Raw genomic sequence first — 17,677 nt, 5'->3', positions numbered from 1 at the left:
CACAACAGACCAAAATGACACTGACATTAACAACTGTAGGTCATCGTAGGGCCTTCAACAATGAGCAAAGCCCATACCGCATATTCATTTATAAAAGGTCCGACATGACAATGTAAAACAATTCAAACGAGAAAACTAACAGCCTTATTTATATAAAAAAAAAAGTACGAAAAACAAATACGTAACACATAAACATACGACAACCATTGGATTCCAGGCTCCTGACTTGGGACAGGCACATACATTAATAATGTTGCGGCGTTAAACATGTTGTTTTTCTGGCCTTTTACGTTGGTATATCGTGTTTTTTACCTCGTGACGTACCTACTTAATAAGGAAAAGGCGTTACATAATAAGCAAAGAATTTGCAATACAAATACCTATAATTGGCCCCACCAAATCCAAAGGTCAAACAAATACGGGTTCGCATGGTCAATATTTGCGTCTGGTTATCAGATAGGCGGGTAGGGTCAATGAAAACTGTTTTTAGTTAATGTTAGCACTAGTAAGATAAGGATTCATGCAGGTAAAGGAACCCCAAGCGTTTGTTCGAACCAATATATATCCCTATTGCGGTGTTGGGGGAAGTCCCCACACCCGCGATGGGTTATTTTCATGGGTGGATTTTCTGGTCTTTGCGGTCAGTTTGTTGTTTTTCTTTCCTAAGACGGGCCTACTTTTTAAGGAAAAGTCATTTTATAGTTATCTGAGTCTTTAAAGTTTCGAATGGCATCACGTATGGACATACAACAGGCATATTCGTTTCATAAGTCAAATAGATTCGGTGTTGGCATAGTCAATTTTGGTGTCTGACTATCCGGCAGACTGCTAGCTATATAGGGGTGGATTAAAATTGTTTTTGGCTCACGTTCGCATATTTATTAATAAATAAGGATTTAGGCAGGTAGCAGGGACCCTATGCCAACTTTTGACTTATACTATACCCCTTCTGCGTTATGATGGAGTTATTAAGGAAGAAAAGTCCTGTAATTGTTAGCCAAGATATTTGAGTTGTGAATGGCACCATGCATGAATCTATTAAAGGCCCCACTAAGTCCATATGGTAAATAGATCTGGTGTTGGTTTTGGACAATCTTGGTATGTGTATAACCGACAAGCGGGTAGGAGCTGATTAAAAATAGTGTTTGCCTACGTTCGCATAGTTAATATCATGAAAAGATTCAAATAGGCAACAGGTTCAGTAAGAGTACTTACGAGCTATAACATACCCATATGACAAGCCCAAGCAGACCTGGGGGAATATATTCTATGTCATGGGTATTTTTCAAAATTTGATATTTCTTCAACTTGGTTTATTATAAAGCCATATGACCCTTTACCAATAATTGGTGGCATATGACCTTGAACAATGACAACCGGAAGTGACCTTGAAAAAACTGGAAGTAGCCATTTTTGCACTTTTATTATGGGAAAATATTTGGAATCTATATATTTTGTAATTTGAATGCATTAACCGTTCACTAAAGACAGGAAGTGACTTTCAATAAACCGGAAGTGGTCAACTATCTCGTGATTTACACTCAAAAGTATAGAAACTATATAGCTTTGAATCAGTGTGAAAGAAGCTATCATTTGAGACCGGAATAGACATTTATGGCACTGGAAAAAGCACATTATCTCTATTACTTTACTCAAAAGTATATAGAAACCACTTATGTATTGCATCAGTATGAAGAAACTGGTGCTTGGATGCCAGTTTTAACTAAGTAAACAGGAACTACCTTCTTTTCAATAACTTTGAAAATTAATGTTTTCAATTATTATTATTATTTTTTTTTTATTCTGCCAAATTTTGTTCTTGCGATAAATATATGTTTCACAATATGTCGCTTATATATTTCTAATATTGTATCATACAGTGCATAATCTTTCATATTTCAGCCTGCTAAGCTGCACAATTTTCTTTGTAAGAGTTAATTTCCTATACACTGTTTATCAAGTGTGCATCGCATCTCCTTCATAACAAACAAAATATATCGACAAAATTCTTTTTCTAAATTGTTCGTTACATCCACATATATTTTTGGATAATTTGGATCGAAATGATTCGATGAAATTTTATAGAAGTTATCTGCCTTTACAAAATAAATTTCTCGGTATTTTTTTACTCATAAACCGTTAACCGTATAACCCTCGATTATTTTTTATTTGAGGCACTTACGTTCTAACTTAAAAATGATGTCAAGATCAAAGGTCAAGGTCCAGTCCTCAATTTGGACATTTCCTTTTTTTGTATTTTCTCCGACACTTTTAAAGATGTATGTATAAGAACAAGAGGAAAAATTGTTTGCTTTATTGTAATTAAGATATGTTACATTGGGTTGAAACCCTCTAATGGCTTCTTACAGGAGTGCCCATGAAATGTCTTAATATAAAGTTAGATGATTTTTTCTTCAACTTGGTTCATTATGAAGCCAGATGATCTTTAACAAAAGGTTGGGAGACATTTGACCTTGCAAAATGACAATAGTAAGTGACCTTGAGAAAACCTGAAGTAGCCATGTTTGCACTTGTTTATGGAACAGTACTTAGAATCCATATACCTTGTGGTTTAAGACTAGGAGTGACTTTCGATAAACCGGAAGTAGCCAATAATCTCCAGGTTTACATGAAAATGTATATAAAAACTTTATATTCGGGAATCAGTGTGACAGAAGCTATCATATCAGACCGTAAGTGACATTCACCGGAAGTACCACATAGACTGCAACTTTGTGCCCGCGCGTCCTCTCATTGTGGTGGTATAGTACATTACAATCTGAGTAAATATGAATATTGCATAACATTTTCTGAATAAGTAATCAATTTGCCACCAGATGTAAAACAAATGTCAATCAGTGTGTGTACTTTAATTTTCTATTTTTCTATTTAAAAGTGTAAATTACACGTTTTCCTATTATAAATAGGCATGTGTTTGATGAAATCGATATAGTAAGTCTAAACTGCCGACGTTTTACGTGGTTAATGTACATATTAAGAAGTTGATATCTCATTTTGACAAGACGACTCATCACAACTAGTCATAAAATACAAGAAAAACAATTCCGTCTGATTCATTCTGCGATGAAATTCGTTGTTATATTGTTATGTGTTGGTATTGCATTGATAATTGGTCAGGCTGAAGGTGAGAAACTTTAATTAGATATTAGTAATGAATTCACTTCTATGCTCTTCAACTTTGTATTGCATTTCAGGATGTACACAAAGAGCTTATGAAGAAATATTACGTAATAATTTTTTTATCATTTGCATATCTATAAATACTTGAATTGAATTGGTCAATTAGAATTTTTCTCTTGGTTTACACTTCCATGTTTCCGAACTTTTTTGTAATCTATTCATGCGCGATACACATTCTTCCAAAGATACTGGGATTTTCAGCAAATTGAGATTATAAAACAATTGCATAACAGTTGTTTCTTTTACAATGCATATATAAAATTTCATGGAGGATTTGGCTAATTTACGTCATGGCAAAACACGACGTCATAAGAATGAAAATTTCCAAGGGAAAGATTATTTCGTTACGTGTACGCTTCAAATTCGGATAATATTTAATTAAAATGAAGTTTTTGAGGTAGGTGCTATTTGATTTTAGACTCTGTTGCATTTATTGGACATTTATTGTTTTTAAAAGATCAAGATGTCGGCGTACTCCTTAGTTACGACTTGCCATTGTGCTTTTGGTGGTAAATATAGTAGCCGTCAAATAAATGATATAAACTAATAATGGCGTATGTTTGGCTGAAGAATTATAAGGATTAAACACATTTTTTCTAGAGGTTATTGATGTGTAAACCGGGTCTCTTACTCACAAAATTAACATAAAAGTCCTTCGGATTTTTATTCAGTTTGTGAGTTAGTCGCCCCGGTTTACACATCAATAACCTCTCCAAAAAATGTGTTTAATCCTATGATAACTATTTTATACTAATCCTTCATGTGGCGTGACGCCTGAATCTTACAACTTCAAATGGGACCTGAAATTGCGAAAGTATATCAGTTGTATCGCACAGCGGTGATCAAAGATGAACACATTGCATGACACCTGAGACCCAACTCTGGTTTGCGTATGAAAGTGGACGGAAAGAAGCGTAGTTTGGGGTTGTTGAAAATGCCCATCTTTACACGTTCTTTGCGTGTCATTCGAAAAATAGAAAATATCATGTCATTTTTCTTTTTGATGATATTGTTGAATCGCTGTCGTGTGATTTCTTGGATAGAAATCGAAATTAAATTTGAGCTGTCCCCATATGTCAATGTCAATAAAATTAACCAAATACGTGGAAGCCTCGTTCTGAGAAACTTTCAGGATCGAAATATGCATATTTGAAAGGTCGATAAATCGTTGAATTAAGATACACATTTTATCAAATATTTGACAATCATATTATACCTTAAAAAATCATGTTCATATTGTTAATGATATTATTACAGGCGTAACTGAGTTTCCGTGTACTTTTCCTGAAGAATGGCGCGGGAATGAGTTTTCTATATACCGTGGGTCACCCCCCATTTTATCATCAATTTGGTACTTTGAAGATAACGGTGTTGAATTTGAAGCAGATGGTGATCCAGCTTTTTGTTATCAAATTATAGATCAATTTTATATTATTAGGTATGTTCTAATAGTTATCGAAGGTACCAGGATTATAATCTAGTACGCCAGACGCGCGTTTTGTCTACATAAGACTCATCAGTGACGCTCAAATCAAAAATATTTTTAAACCCAAACTAGTACAAAGTTGAAGAGCATTGAGGATCCAAAATTCCAAAAAGTTGTGCCAAATAAAGTAGTCGTACATGGACAACTGTTCAATCAAGTTAAAGAACAATTTATTTTTTACAACACTTTCAAAACAATATAATTAAAAGCAAAACAAGTATGCTATAAATGAATGTTTGATGTCCCGATACTAAACTTGACTCTTTTAAAACCGGAATAGGGCGTGGTTGGTTGTGCATTCAGGAAGATCTGTTGACTTACTTAATATTTTCCATCTTTTCAGTATACAGTCAAACCTGTTTTAAGAACCACTAAAGGGAGAGCAAAAATGTGGTCTCTTAAGACAAGTGGACTTTTAAGGTAGCACAATACTAAGATTTATTTACTTCCAATTTCCAACCTTTAAAATGCTGTTACTTTCTTAAGACTGCCAATAAATTGATAATAGAGGTATTTATAGATCGCTTAATGATAAATCTTTTAAATGAATGAAATATTTTTGTTATGAATCATTACATGCAATCAATAATTATGCAATTAATGACAAAATTTTGGTAAGTTCACTGCATAAATTTAGTTCTATCATCTCTATAGCTATACAGGAAATTTCAACGAAATCTTAATCAACACAGCAGGAGATACAAAAGTGTGTCTCAAATTATCGCTATCATATTCCATTCTCTTATAAATCTGTAATTAATGTAACCATCCTTACCATTAAAAGTAGATAATGGTTATTTAGGTGTTAACTTTTACCTATACATTTTATTTGAAATATGAGACACCCTTATGTAGATAATGGCTCTGGGAACAACATATAATAAATCAACCCACTCGGGGTATCCATAAAGAAGCTGATTTCAATTGAAAGTGGAAACTTCTTGTAAGATTTTTTAGACACAGTTATCATTAAAATTGATTACATAACTGTTGAATATTACTGACTATGCATCAATTTGAAAGAGTAATCTATAAGCTATCGATAAATACTGCTTTTATAAATTTTCAAGGACTATGATTGACCAGCATTCTAATACTGTGGAAATGGAGGTATAAAATCTTTGTATAGTGCTACTTTAATACAGGTTCAGTCTATTTGAAATGTTCTCCAAAGGGATCTAAAATTGGTTGTTTTTTATCACTGTTTTTTGCATAATACAGGTCTTCTCTCAAGCAGGTGTGACTGTACTTTGTTTCTCTGAGTTTTGTATCATTTATTGGTAATCTGTTTTGCTACTCTATAAAGAAAAACTAATTTACGCACTACCAACTTTTTGTAAACTTGTAAATCACTTTATGATACGACATATAGGAAAGAAAAACATATTTAGCTGGCAACAAAACTGTCGTGTTGTTTTCTGTAGATGAAAAATGTGACATGTTACACACCACTGCACAGAAAGCATAGAGAACCTCTCCAAAGATACATTTTTATATTTCATAACTTTATAAATTGTTTCCGTATGTTTTGGTGGTGCGATTACGACTTCTTGTAAAATGTATGTAAATGCTAAAATCATTAACATTAATACAAACAGGTCGTCGATAATGTAATCACATGCCTTTTACTGGTTTAGCACTATACTGCAATGAGCAATTCTTAACACTTTTTTGGTGGGATTCGTGTTACTTTTATTACTTTTCGATGTTGTGTTTTGTAAACTGTTGCTTTAATATATTTAACGTCATTTATTTTGAAACATATCTATATAACTTGTATCGGAAAATTTTGTTTTGTAGATACACTATACATGGTCAAGACACATTTAAATGTTTGACAATAGATTATACTCCAGGTGGAAAAACATTAACAATTGGAAACAAAGGCAGTAAGTAAGAGTAAATGTATAAATTTAATAAAATTGAGAATAAAGATGGGGAATGTGTCAAAGAGACGACAACCCGAGCATAGAGCAGACAACATCAGAAGGTCACCAACAGGTCTTCAATGCAGCTAGAAATTCCAGCACCCGGAGTCTTCCTTCAGCTGGCCCCTAAACAAATATATATATATACTAGTTCAGTGATAATGAACGCCATACTTATTTCCAAATTGTGCACAAGAAACTAAAATTAAAATAATACCAGACTAACAAAGGCCTGATGCTCCTGACTTTGGACAGGCACAAAAATGCGTCGGGGTTAAACATGTTTATGAGATCTCAACCCTCCCCTATACCTCTAGCCAATGTAATAAAGTAATGCTTGTTTACAACTGAAACAGAATGTGAAAGAGTCAAAAAAGTAAGATGGACATATTAAAACCGTACTCTTTCCTATATTGATATCATTATAGTGTCAAATCTACCTCACCATATAGATATATTGATTTGGATGAAAAATCGCTTATCATAATTAGTCACTTGTACGTTAGGTGGCGAGGGAACTGTTAATCCGTCCCTCATAATATGCATAAGTTCACAGTAGATTTTTAAAGGATTCTTAAGCAATATATTGCTTTTATTTTAAAAGGGAGAACGAATGAAACCAGGTACATGACATTCTACCCCTGACATTTGCTTGAGCACAGTTTATATTAAAACATGTGTTAAAATAAATTCTACGATATAAAATAAAGGGTCAGTTTAGATATGTGGCAGTCAATTTAACAGTGAAACCAAAGAAATCTAAAGTTAAACAAAATGTTGGTTTTAACAGTGAAACCAAAGAAATCTAAAGTTAAACAAAATGACAACGTTATGGCAATAAAACAAAGAACAACCAGCAGGCAAACAGCAGTACTCAGATCTCTACATACAAAAACTTGAAGTTGAGCAACATGGACCCCAACAAAAATCGGGGATTGGTATCTGAGGTGCTCAAACTGGGTAGACAGATCCTGCTCCACATATAACACCTGATGTTAAGGGAGTTCGCTTCTCTAGTTTATATTAAGAGGGGATTAATACAGGAATCCAAAGAGCAAAAAATATATATAGGTCACTGTGCTTGATTTCTAGATAGAAGCCATTGAAACTTTGGCAGGAAATTCTCTCTTGACTAATCATAGCTTTATCATTGACAAATTTATGTTCTAAAAAACTATACTTTAACAGATGGCTTATCTTTATACATTTAAAAGATTTACAAAAAGAAAAATGGGGGTCGCCGGGGAAAATTTTTCAAGGCATTCAAATCGATAAAACCAGATGATTCCGAAAATCTGACAAAAAAAACGAAACATGACAAACCAGCTTTATTAAGTACTAAAACGATTTCAAATATATGTACTGTGGACTCATTTATTTCCGTGGATATCTTTTTTTGTAGATTGACATGATTGATGAAAAACTGTATGTTTGTGGACATTTGATTTCATGGATTTGTTCAAGTTTCGAAAGAACCGAATGGAAAATTTGCAATTCGTTGAACATAAAAAAATTAAATAACAGAGTTAAACACACACATATCTATATATACACAAGTAAAACTAACTAAGAGTCCCCTGTCTTCAGCTCTAAAGACTGTTTTATAGAGGAACCTTTTTTTCATTTGGTTTATATTAGAAAGATTTAGTAGGACTACTAGTTTTTCAGTATCAGATAGATTTGGAAACATAGGATTATCTATGTTTATATTCTTTCTTTCATTTATGATTACAGATCCACAGACAGTAAATCAAATGCAACCTGGAGCTTTTGATGAAACTGCTGTGTGCAGTCTTTGCGCCAAACTTACAAATGAGTTTCAGATTGCTATTGGTATGTCATTATATATATTCGTTTTGTGCTAGAAAATCGATAATTTTGATGTATCAATATATAAACTCCGCTATTTTATACAAAAGGAAATATCTGTGACAAGTCAGGAATATGACACTTGTTTTAAATTCGATTGATGTGTTTCAAAGATTCTGATTTCCACAAATGATGAAGGACATTCCGTTTTGAATTTTCCCTTTATTTCTGTATTTTTGCTAGTTTATTTTTTGACTAGTTCTACTTCTGTTTGTAAATAAGGATACCAACGCAAACACAAACATAAAACTGAAACTTAAATGAAATAGCAATAGGTTGATAGTAATATTCAAAAGCATATTTAAATTTAGAAAACCTTCGAAATATGTATTTAGTTTCATTTCCACCTTGTCTATGTAATCAAAATGTTATTAACTTGCTGTATACTTTTGTGTATACATATACTTTTATATTAACATCTATTATAATTAATAGTTGTATCTGTAGTTTACTTTTGTTACAGGTAAAAACATGTCAAAAACTTTTAACCGATGTTATTAAATTCGGGTATACACCTATTGTATTCTGATGAGGTATATTTGGTGTTCACTACATAAACTCTGGAACATTATTCACATAGATTATTTGTTCCCACTATATTTCTTCCAGAAAATCCAGTCCGTAAGTAAAGAAACTCATTTTCTATTAACGCCAGACGCGCGTTTCGTCTACAAAAGACTCATTAGTGACACTCGAATCCAAAAATGTTTTAAAATGCCAAATAAAGTACCAAGTTGAAGAGCATTGAGGACAAAAATTCCTAAACGTTTTGCCAAATACAGCTAAGTTAATCTATTCCTGAGGTAGAAAAGCCTAAGTTTTTTAAAAAAATCACAAGTTTTGTAAACAGTTAATCTATAAATCTGACCATATTAATGATCATTCATGTCAGCACAGAAGTGCAGACTACTGGGCTGGTGATACTCTCGGAGAATAAAAACTCCCACAGCAGTGGTATCGACAAAATGGTTGTAAATAAACTCATAATAGTTACCAGAATTAGAGGAACAAAAAATGTAAGCTTTATATAACAATGAAGAATATTCTGAAATAGATTTGGAAATATGAAGTTAAAAGGTAATATCATATCAATCCCTAACCTTAGTATAGACGAAATATGAATTTCATAAATATCACTATAGATCAAATTGACTGATTGGGAAAATTGAATAGACAATTCGTGCATATTTTGGAAAATATTGATTTTACCTCATTGTGTTTTTTGATTGAAAACATTTTTAACCAAAACCTATACTGATGTGATAACACGCCTATGAATGTATATGTTTATACAATTGCTCTAAAATATACCTGTCAAAATTCCATCTCCATTGGCTGCGTTATTGATTTATGTATTGGATTATTAGAGTTATTGTGTGTTCTGTCAATGGTGTTCTATAGTCTGTTATGCATGACTAACTAGGTATACACACACGTCTATAAAGTTGAGAATGGAAATGGGGAATGTGTCAAAGAGACAACAACCCAACCATAGAGCAGACAATTGACGAAGGCTTTCAATTAATCTTCAATGCAGGGAGAAACTGTTATGTTATGTTTGACTTACTAGGTACATGTATACACACATGTCTTTAACATGTTTAAGTGACCCTTTCTTTTTATCTTATTTTGAAAATATTAAAATCAAATGAATAAGATAATAATTTGTTATAATATGACATGTTAAAATTATGAAGTAAACCAAAACCTTTTAAGAATAAAACTTTTTTCAGCTACAGAACCTACGGAAATAGTACCGCCCAAATGCGATGTTCCTTACTTTTGCACGCCTGAAACGGGAACAATTTGCGAATCGCCGATCACAACGACCAAAGCGCCGATCACAACGACCACAACGACCAAAGGGACGATTACTCCAAAAAAGAAGAAATCATGTGCCAGAAGGAGAAAACATCCATAAAGCGGAACAAGTGATTAAGTCTGATCATTCGTTTTTGAGAATTATTAGCTGTGCCGCTAGATCCTCCTTAATAAAGATTTAAATTACAATTTAAAGCATTTTAGTAATTTATATCTCATAACATAAAAGCAGTTCCTTTTCATCCCCCTCCCCCCTATGATATAGATAACACCCATAAGATGCGCAGACTCAAAAATCGATGAGAAACTGACAACTCCATAGCATAAGAAAAAGAAAAAAAAGAACAATCAACATAATGCACACTACAACAAAGAAAACGAAATTCGGATCAACACGAGCCCAATTACATCTTTGATAATCATTGGACTACTGGTGTATCTGGCGTGCTCCGGTATTGTAAACAGACCCTGATGCTCATGATAAAAATAACTAAACAAAATGACAATGATACATACATCAACAAAGGACTTCAAGCAGTTACTGACATGCCAGTTCCAGACCTCAATTAATAACATTAACGGTACCAATTTTCCTGCACCAGATGCGCATTTCGACAATACATGTCTCTTCAGTGATGCTCGTGGCCAAAATATTTGAAATCCAAAGCTTATATAAAAGATGAAGAGCTATAATCCAAAAGGTCCAAAAAGTATAGCCAAATCCGTGAAAGGAATCAGAGCTTTGCGTGAGGGAGATACATTCCTTAATTTATAATAATTTCTAACATTTTGTAACAGCAAATTTATATAACACAAAAAAATCCGTATTTTCATTCCAGTACCGAAGTACTGGCTACTGGGCTGGTGATACCCTCGGGGACTAACAGTCCACCAGCAGAGGCATCGACCCTGTGGTAGTAATAACATTAACGGTACCAATTTTCCTGCACCAGATGCGCATTTCGACATTACATGTCTGTTCAGTGATGCTCGTGGCCAAAATATTTGAAATCCAAAGCTTTTAAAAAAGATGAGGAGCTATAATCCAAAAGGTCCAAAAAGTATAGCCAAATCCGTGAAAGGAATCAGAGCTTTGCATGAGGGAGATACATTCCTTAATTAATAATAATTTCTAACATTTTGTAACAGCAAATTTAAATAACACAAAATAATCCGTATTTTCATGCCAGTACCGAAGTACTGGCTACTGGGCTGGTGATACCCTTGGGGACTAACAGTCCACCAGCAGAGGCATCGACCCAGTGGTAGTAATAACATTAACGGTACCAATTTTTCTGCACCAGATGCGCATTTCGACAATACATGTCTCTTCAGTGATGCTCGTGGCCAAAATATTTGAAATCCAAAGCTGATATAAAAGATGAAGAGCTATAATCCAAAAGGTCCAAAAAGTATAGCCAAATCCGTGAAAGGAATCAGAGCTTTGCATGAGGGAGATACATTCCTTAATTTATAATAATTTCTAACATTTTGTAACAGCAAATCTAAATAACACAAAAAAATCCGTATTTTCATGCCAGTACCGAAGTATTGGCTACTGGGCTGGTGATACCCTCGGGGACTAACAGTCCACCAGCAGAGGCATCGACCCAGTGGTAGTAATAACATTAACGGTACCAATTTTCCTGCACAAGATGCGCATTTCGACAAAACATGTCTCTTCAGGTTGCATTTCTGTAAATATTGACAATGCAATTTCCCATAGGAACTCCTTTTACGGCTAAAACTGTACCACTTTTACTATGAAGTTTTGAAAAAAATCTTATCCTAGAATTGAAAGTTCATATGCACCACAATTTTTTTCAAAGGTCAAACTATAGGGCTGTGCGGCATATTTTCAACGTTTATATGCCCTGAACTTCGCAGAGTTTAAACTTACACTAATTTTCTTAACTACCCCTACCTCGAATGAAAGGTTACCACAGATTTCAATGTAAACAATATGCACGTGTTAATTTACTGGTAACATTCCCAAGTTCTGTCCCTGCGATATGGAACATAGAGAGCATAACTGGGAACCAGTATGTAAACAAAATTAATTTTCTATGAATATTCAATTACTCCCCAAAAGAGGCGTGTTTTGCGGAACAGCTGTATTTACAAAGTGCAACCTTCAGTGATGCTCGTGGCCAAAATATTTGAAATCCAAAGCTGATATAAAAGATGAAGAGCTATAGTCCAAAAGGTCCAAAACGTATAGCCAAATCCGTGAAAGGAATCAGAGCTTTGCATGAGGGAGATACATTCCTTAATTTATAATAATTTCTAACATTTTGTAACAGCAAATTTAAATAACACAAAAAAAAAACGTATTTTCATGCCAGTACCGAAGTGCAGACTACTGGGCTGGTGATACTCTCGGAGAATAAAAACTCCCACAGCAGTGGTAAATAAACTCATAATTGTTACCAGAATTAGAGGAACAAAAAATGTAAGCTTTATATAACAATTAAGAATATTCTGAAATAGATTTGGAAACATGAAGTTAAAAGGTAATATCATATCAATCCCTAACCTTAGGGTACTACAACTTTGTACTTTTTTCACTTTCGATCTTTTATATCTGGGCGTCACTATTGAGTCTTGTGTGGACTAGACGCGTTTTTGGCGTATTGAATTTTAAACCTGATGCTTTTTGTTATCTATTAATCATGCTTTTCTTTGTCTAATATGGTCTCCTTTTTATTTGTATTGTAGTCCTGTAATATTATGTTGTCATTTCAATGTTATATTTAACTTTGCCATTAAAGTGCGAGGTTTGGCATGCCATAAAACCAGGTTCAACCCACCACTTTTATTCCCTTTAAAAGTGTCCTGTACCAAGTCAGGAAGATGGCCATTGTTATAATATTGTTCGTTTCTGTGTGTGTGTTGCATTTTAACGTTGAGTCGTTTGTGTTTTCTCTTATTTTTTAGATAAGACGTGGCACGGTACTTGTCTATCCCAAATTCATGTATTTGGTTTTGATGTTATATTTGTTATTCTCGTGGTGTTTTGTCTATTGCTTGGTCCGTTTCTGTGTGTGTTGCGTTTCGGTGTTGTGTCGTTGTTCTCCTCTTATATTTAATGCGTTTCCCTCGGTTTTAGTTTGTTACCCCGATTTTGTTTTTTGTCCATGGATTTATGAGTTTTGAACAGCGGTATACTACTGTTGCCTTTACTTAGTATAGACGAAATATGAATTTCATAAATATCACTATAGATCAAATTGACTGATTGGGAAAATTGAATAGACAATTCGTGCATATTTTGGAACATATTGATTTTACTTCATTGTGTTTTTTGATTGAAAACATGTTTAACCAAAACCTATTCTGATGTGATAACACGCCTATGAATGTATATGTTTATACAATTGCTCTAAAATATACCTGTCAAAATTCCATCTCCATTGGTTGCGTTGGTAAAAATGTAACCTATTGATTTATGTATTGGATTATTAGAGTTATTGTGTGTTTTGTCAATGGTGTTCTATAGTCTGTTATGTATGACTAACTAGGTATACACACACGTCTATAAAGTTGAGAATGGAAATGGGGAATGTGTCAAAGAGACAACAACCCAACCATAGAGCAGACAATTGACGAAGGCTTCCAATTAATCTTCAATGCAGTGAGAAACTGTTATGTTATGTTTCACTTACTAGGTACATGTATACACACATGTCTTTAACATGTTTAAGTGACCCTTTCTTTTTATCTTATTTTGAAAATATTAAAATCAAATGAATAAGATAATAATTTGTTATGATATGACATGTTAAAATTATGAAGTAAAACAAAACCTTTTAAGAATAAAACTTTTTTCAGCTACAGAACCTACGGAAATAGTACCGCCCAAATGAGATGTTCCTTACTTTTGCACGCCTGAAACGGGAACAATTTGCGAGTCGCCAATAACAACGACCAAAGCGCCGATCACTTCAAAAAAGAAGAAATCATGTGCCAGAAGGAGAAAACATCCATAAAGCGGAACAAGTGATTAAGTCTGATCATTCGTTTTTGAGAATTATTAGCTGTGCCGCTAGATCCTCCTTAATAAAGATTTAAATTACAATTTAAAGCATTTTAGCAATTTATAACTCATAACATAAAAGAAGTTCCTTTTCATCCCTCCTATGATATAGATAACACCCATAAGATGCGCAGACTCAAAAATCGATAAGAAACTGACAAATCCATAGCATAAGAAAAAGAAAAAAAAGAACAATCAACATAATGCACACTACAACAAAGAAAACGAAATTCGGATCAACACGAGCCCAATTACATCTTGGATAATCAAAGGACTACTGGTGTATCTTGCGTGCTCCGGTACTGTAAACAGACCCTGATCCTCATGATAAAAAACCTTAACAAAATAACAATGACACATACATCAACAAAGGACTTCAAGCAGTTCATGTAGTTACTGACATGCCAGCTCCAGACCTCAATTAAACTGATTGAAAGATTATGTCTTTATTATATGAATACCAAGCACAATCCCTCCCGTTAGGGGTTTAGTATTAGGCCTTTATGAGTATTGAGGTTATACACTTTTATATTTCTATTCAAACGACACAAGATGTATTGTTGACTTTAGACGTCAATATATAACAAATGATACGAGCGATAAGAGACAAAGAGGTTATTATAGGGGCCAACGGGATTTTCTCGATGTGTAGCAGACCCATTGGTTGCCTTCGTTTTTTTTTTTTTTTTTAACTCTTTTGCGTTTTTTTTTTTTTTTTTTTCTTTTGGTTTGTTTGCTCTTTGACACATTCCCCATTTCTATTTTCTATTGTACATGGTATAAACTAGAATAATATACACTAAAATAAACGGTTCCAATTGTATTGGACCGGATAGACATTTCGGCAGTACAAGTCACTTCAGTGATGCCTGAGGCCAAAATATTTGCAAACTCTTGCATTAATAATAAGTTAAATCTTAAACACATGATTTGATATTCCTTTACAAAAAACTCAAACATAATCTATAATACTAAAATAACGAGGTCCAATTTGTCAGCCGTCATCACGTAAACACGACGAATCAAAGAATTCAACTTTATATATAACTAATATAGTACAAAGGTGTAGATTAAAAATTACACCACTCCAGACCCTTTTGTTTTCCACGTAATTAATATTGCCAATAATTAAGAAGTTCCGGGTCGAGTCCGATACCGATACCAATAGTATATTCACCTGTTACCTATTACCTTATCTGTACGTTCTGCATCTGACAGGCGCACCACCAAACGGTGTATTCAGGATTAATATGCTATATACACGGGTCATAATCACAGGGTTGACACTACTTAATTGTCAAATTGTTACCTATTGTAGTATTTTAATCAGTAAAACTTTCTAAGATAACAATACGAATTGACATAAAACAGCGAATCAAAGAATTCAACTTTATTTATAACTAATATAGGACAATGCTGTTGATTAAAAAAATCTCCATTCCAGGACCTTTTGTTTTCCAAATAGTTAATATTACCAATAATTGATATGTTCCAGTTCGACGGGTTCAAACAGAAAGATTTGAAAGCAGAGAAAACTGTATCTTATAATCGGCATGACTTTATCAGATGACAATACATTTGCAATACTAATACTAAAATAAGGCTTGCGCATAGTTATATACTTTAATTCAGTCACGGACCCGCAATATCACGGGTGTGTTCTAGTAGTATATTATAATTACATAATATCCATATGTTCATGCCAGTATCAAGTACTTGTTACTGAGATAGTGATATCATTTTGGGACTTATAGTCCAACAGCAGAACCTGAGGTATCTACCCAATTGTAGTAATAATCAGAATGGTACCAATTTTACTGCAACGGGCTGTGAGAACACATCTTCAGTAAACATACGAACTAAACAAGCAGTGGTAATTTCCATTTGTATACTAATGATACCACGATGAATGTCACCCGTCACATTAACAGTAATTATTTGACATTTCAGCAGCCTCGTGGTTCAATCACGGGGTTTTGATTGGTTATTCAATGTTTTACTTATCTGTGTAGTGTTCTTAGCTGTATTTGGCAAAACTGTTAGGAATTGTTGGTCCTCATTGCTCTTCAACTTCGTACTTTTTTGGTCTTTGAAACACATTTTGATTCGAGCGTAACTGATGAGTCTTGTGTAGACGAAACGCGCGTCTGGCGTAAGTGTAACATGATATATATGATGAGTTTATTTATGTTGTTCTTCTTTTCATCTTTTTTTTGCCAAGTCGAAAAAATGCCGGTTGGCAAACATTTTAGTATTTTATCCCTGTCAATCCGTCTGTCCGTTGGTCCGTCCGTCCGTACTATGATACATTGTTTGTCTGGCTATCTTCTTCTCCATTTTTGAGGTGCAACTTTAATATTTTGTAGGATACAACCTACAAAATATTAAAGTTTTTCAAACACATAATAAAGGTGTGCATGGCCTCAGGATTTTGATTTTTTTTTTTAAATATTCTGAAAATTACATGTATTTGGACTTAGTTATGTGTTTGGTTCTAGCTGTATAAAAAATCAGGGTTTGTCCGCTTTCTCCGACTATAGTTTTAGAGGTACCGATAAAATATTTTTGAGGATGTTCATACACATAATTGGGGCGTGCATGGACACTGGACTTATATTTCGTTAAAATTTTCAAAAAAAAAAAATCCAGGTTGTATGCCAACATCATTGTTTGTCAAATCTAAAATATGTCGAACTCTACTCATGCGTATGGTTAAGCAGAAAGGAAGGGCGGCATTTTCCATATCTAGTTTAATACTTTTATATTGTTTTGCCAAACAGGTGTCTTTTATTTATACTTATCTTTTCAGATATCCTCATTTATATATACGAAGGAAGATTGTGCTGAAAAAAGATAAGAGGGAATAGATCAGATATGCACAAAGTAAACAAGAAATTGAATTATAATTTCAATAGGCTGTAAGGAAATAAATATCTGCTTCAGTGATTGGAGAACGATAAAATTTGAGGCTTTAAAGAACCTGTGTCTTATCTTATTATGCTGAACATTATTGCTGTTTACAGTTTATCTCTATCTATAATAAATTCAAGATAATAACCAAAAACGGCAAAATTTCCTTAAAATTAACAATTCAGGGACAGCACCCCGACAACGGGTTGTCCGATTCATCTGAAAATTTCAGGGCAGATAGATCTTGACCTGATTAACAACTGTACTCCCATGTCAGATTTGCTCTAAATGCTTTGGTTTCAGAGATATAAGCCAAAATCTACATTTTACCCTTGTTCTATTTTAAGCCATCTTGGTAGGTTGGCCGGGTCCCCGGACACATTTTAAACTACATACTCTAATGACGATTGTGGCAAATTTTGGTTG

General features: G+C 33.7%; 1 protein-coding gene across 2 annotated transcripts; it reads left to right on the top strand.

Moving 5' to 3' along the window:
* Window positions 1-2,977: 2,977 nt before the first annotated feature.
* On the top strand, window positions 2,978-14,362 carry LOC143074904 (uncharacterized). Of its 2 annotated transcripts, none has more exons than XM_076250118.1 (5): window positions 2,978-3,145; window positions 4,459-4,639; window positions 6,488-6,576; window positions 8,350-8,448; window positions 14,137-14,362. In XM_076250118.1, exons 1-5 carry the CDS (start codon window positions 3,085-3,087, stop codon window positions 14,169-14,171), a joined length of 465 nt encoding a protein of 154 aa, XP_076106233.1. In that variant the 5' UTR covers window positions 2,978-3,084; the 3' UTR covers window positions 14,172-14,362. The 2 variants fall into 2 exon arrangements, with proteins under 2 accessions (XP_076106233.1, XP_076106232.1); XM_076250117.1 differs by lacking the exon at window positions 14,137-14,362 and adding an exon at window positions 10,218-10,500 and having other exon boundaries at window positions 2,981-3,145.
* The last annotated feature ends 3,315 nt before the right edge of the window (window positions 14,363-17,677 follow it).

The sequence above is a fragment of the Mytilus galloprovincialis genome, chromosome 5 (assembly GCF_965363235.1).
Source record: "Mytilus galloprovincialis chromosome 5, xbMytGall1.hap1.1, whole genome shotgun sequence".
Lineage (NCBI taxonomy): Eukaryota > Metazoa > Mollusca > Bivalvia > Mytilida > Mytilidae > Mytilus > Mytilus galloprovincialis.
Note: the sequence above shows the minus strand (reverse complement) of the source record. Positions and strands in the feature narration are given on the sequence as shown.

Bases quoted from the DNA above. Each gene is read 5' to 3' on its own strand.
- LOC143074904 (XM_076250117.1), top strand. From the start codon at position 3,085: ATGAAATTCGTTGTTATATTGTTATGTGTTGGTATTGCATTGATAATT. The intron at 3,146-4,458 runs GTGAGAAACTTT...ATATTATTACAG, and splicing joins GATAATTGGTCAGGCTGAAG to GCGTAACTGAGTTTCCGTGT. The intron at 6,577-8,349 runs GTAAGTAAGAGT...TTATGATTACAG, and splicing joins AACAATTGGAAACAAAGGCA to ATCCACAGACAGTAAATCAA.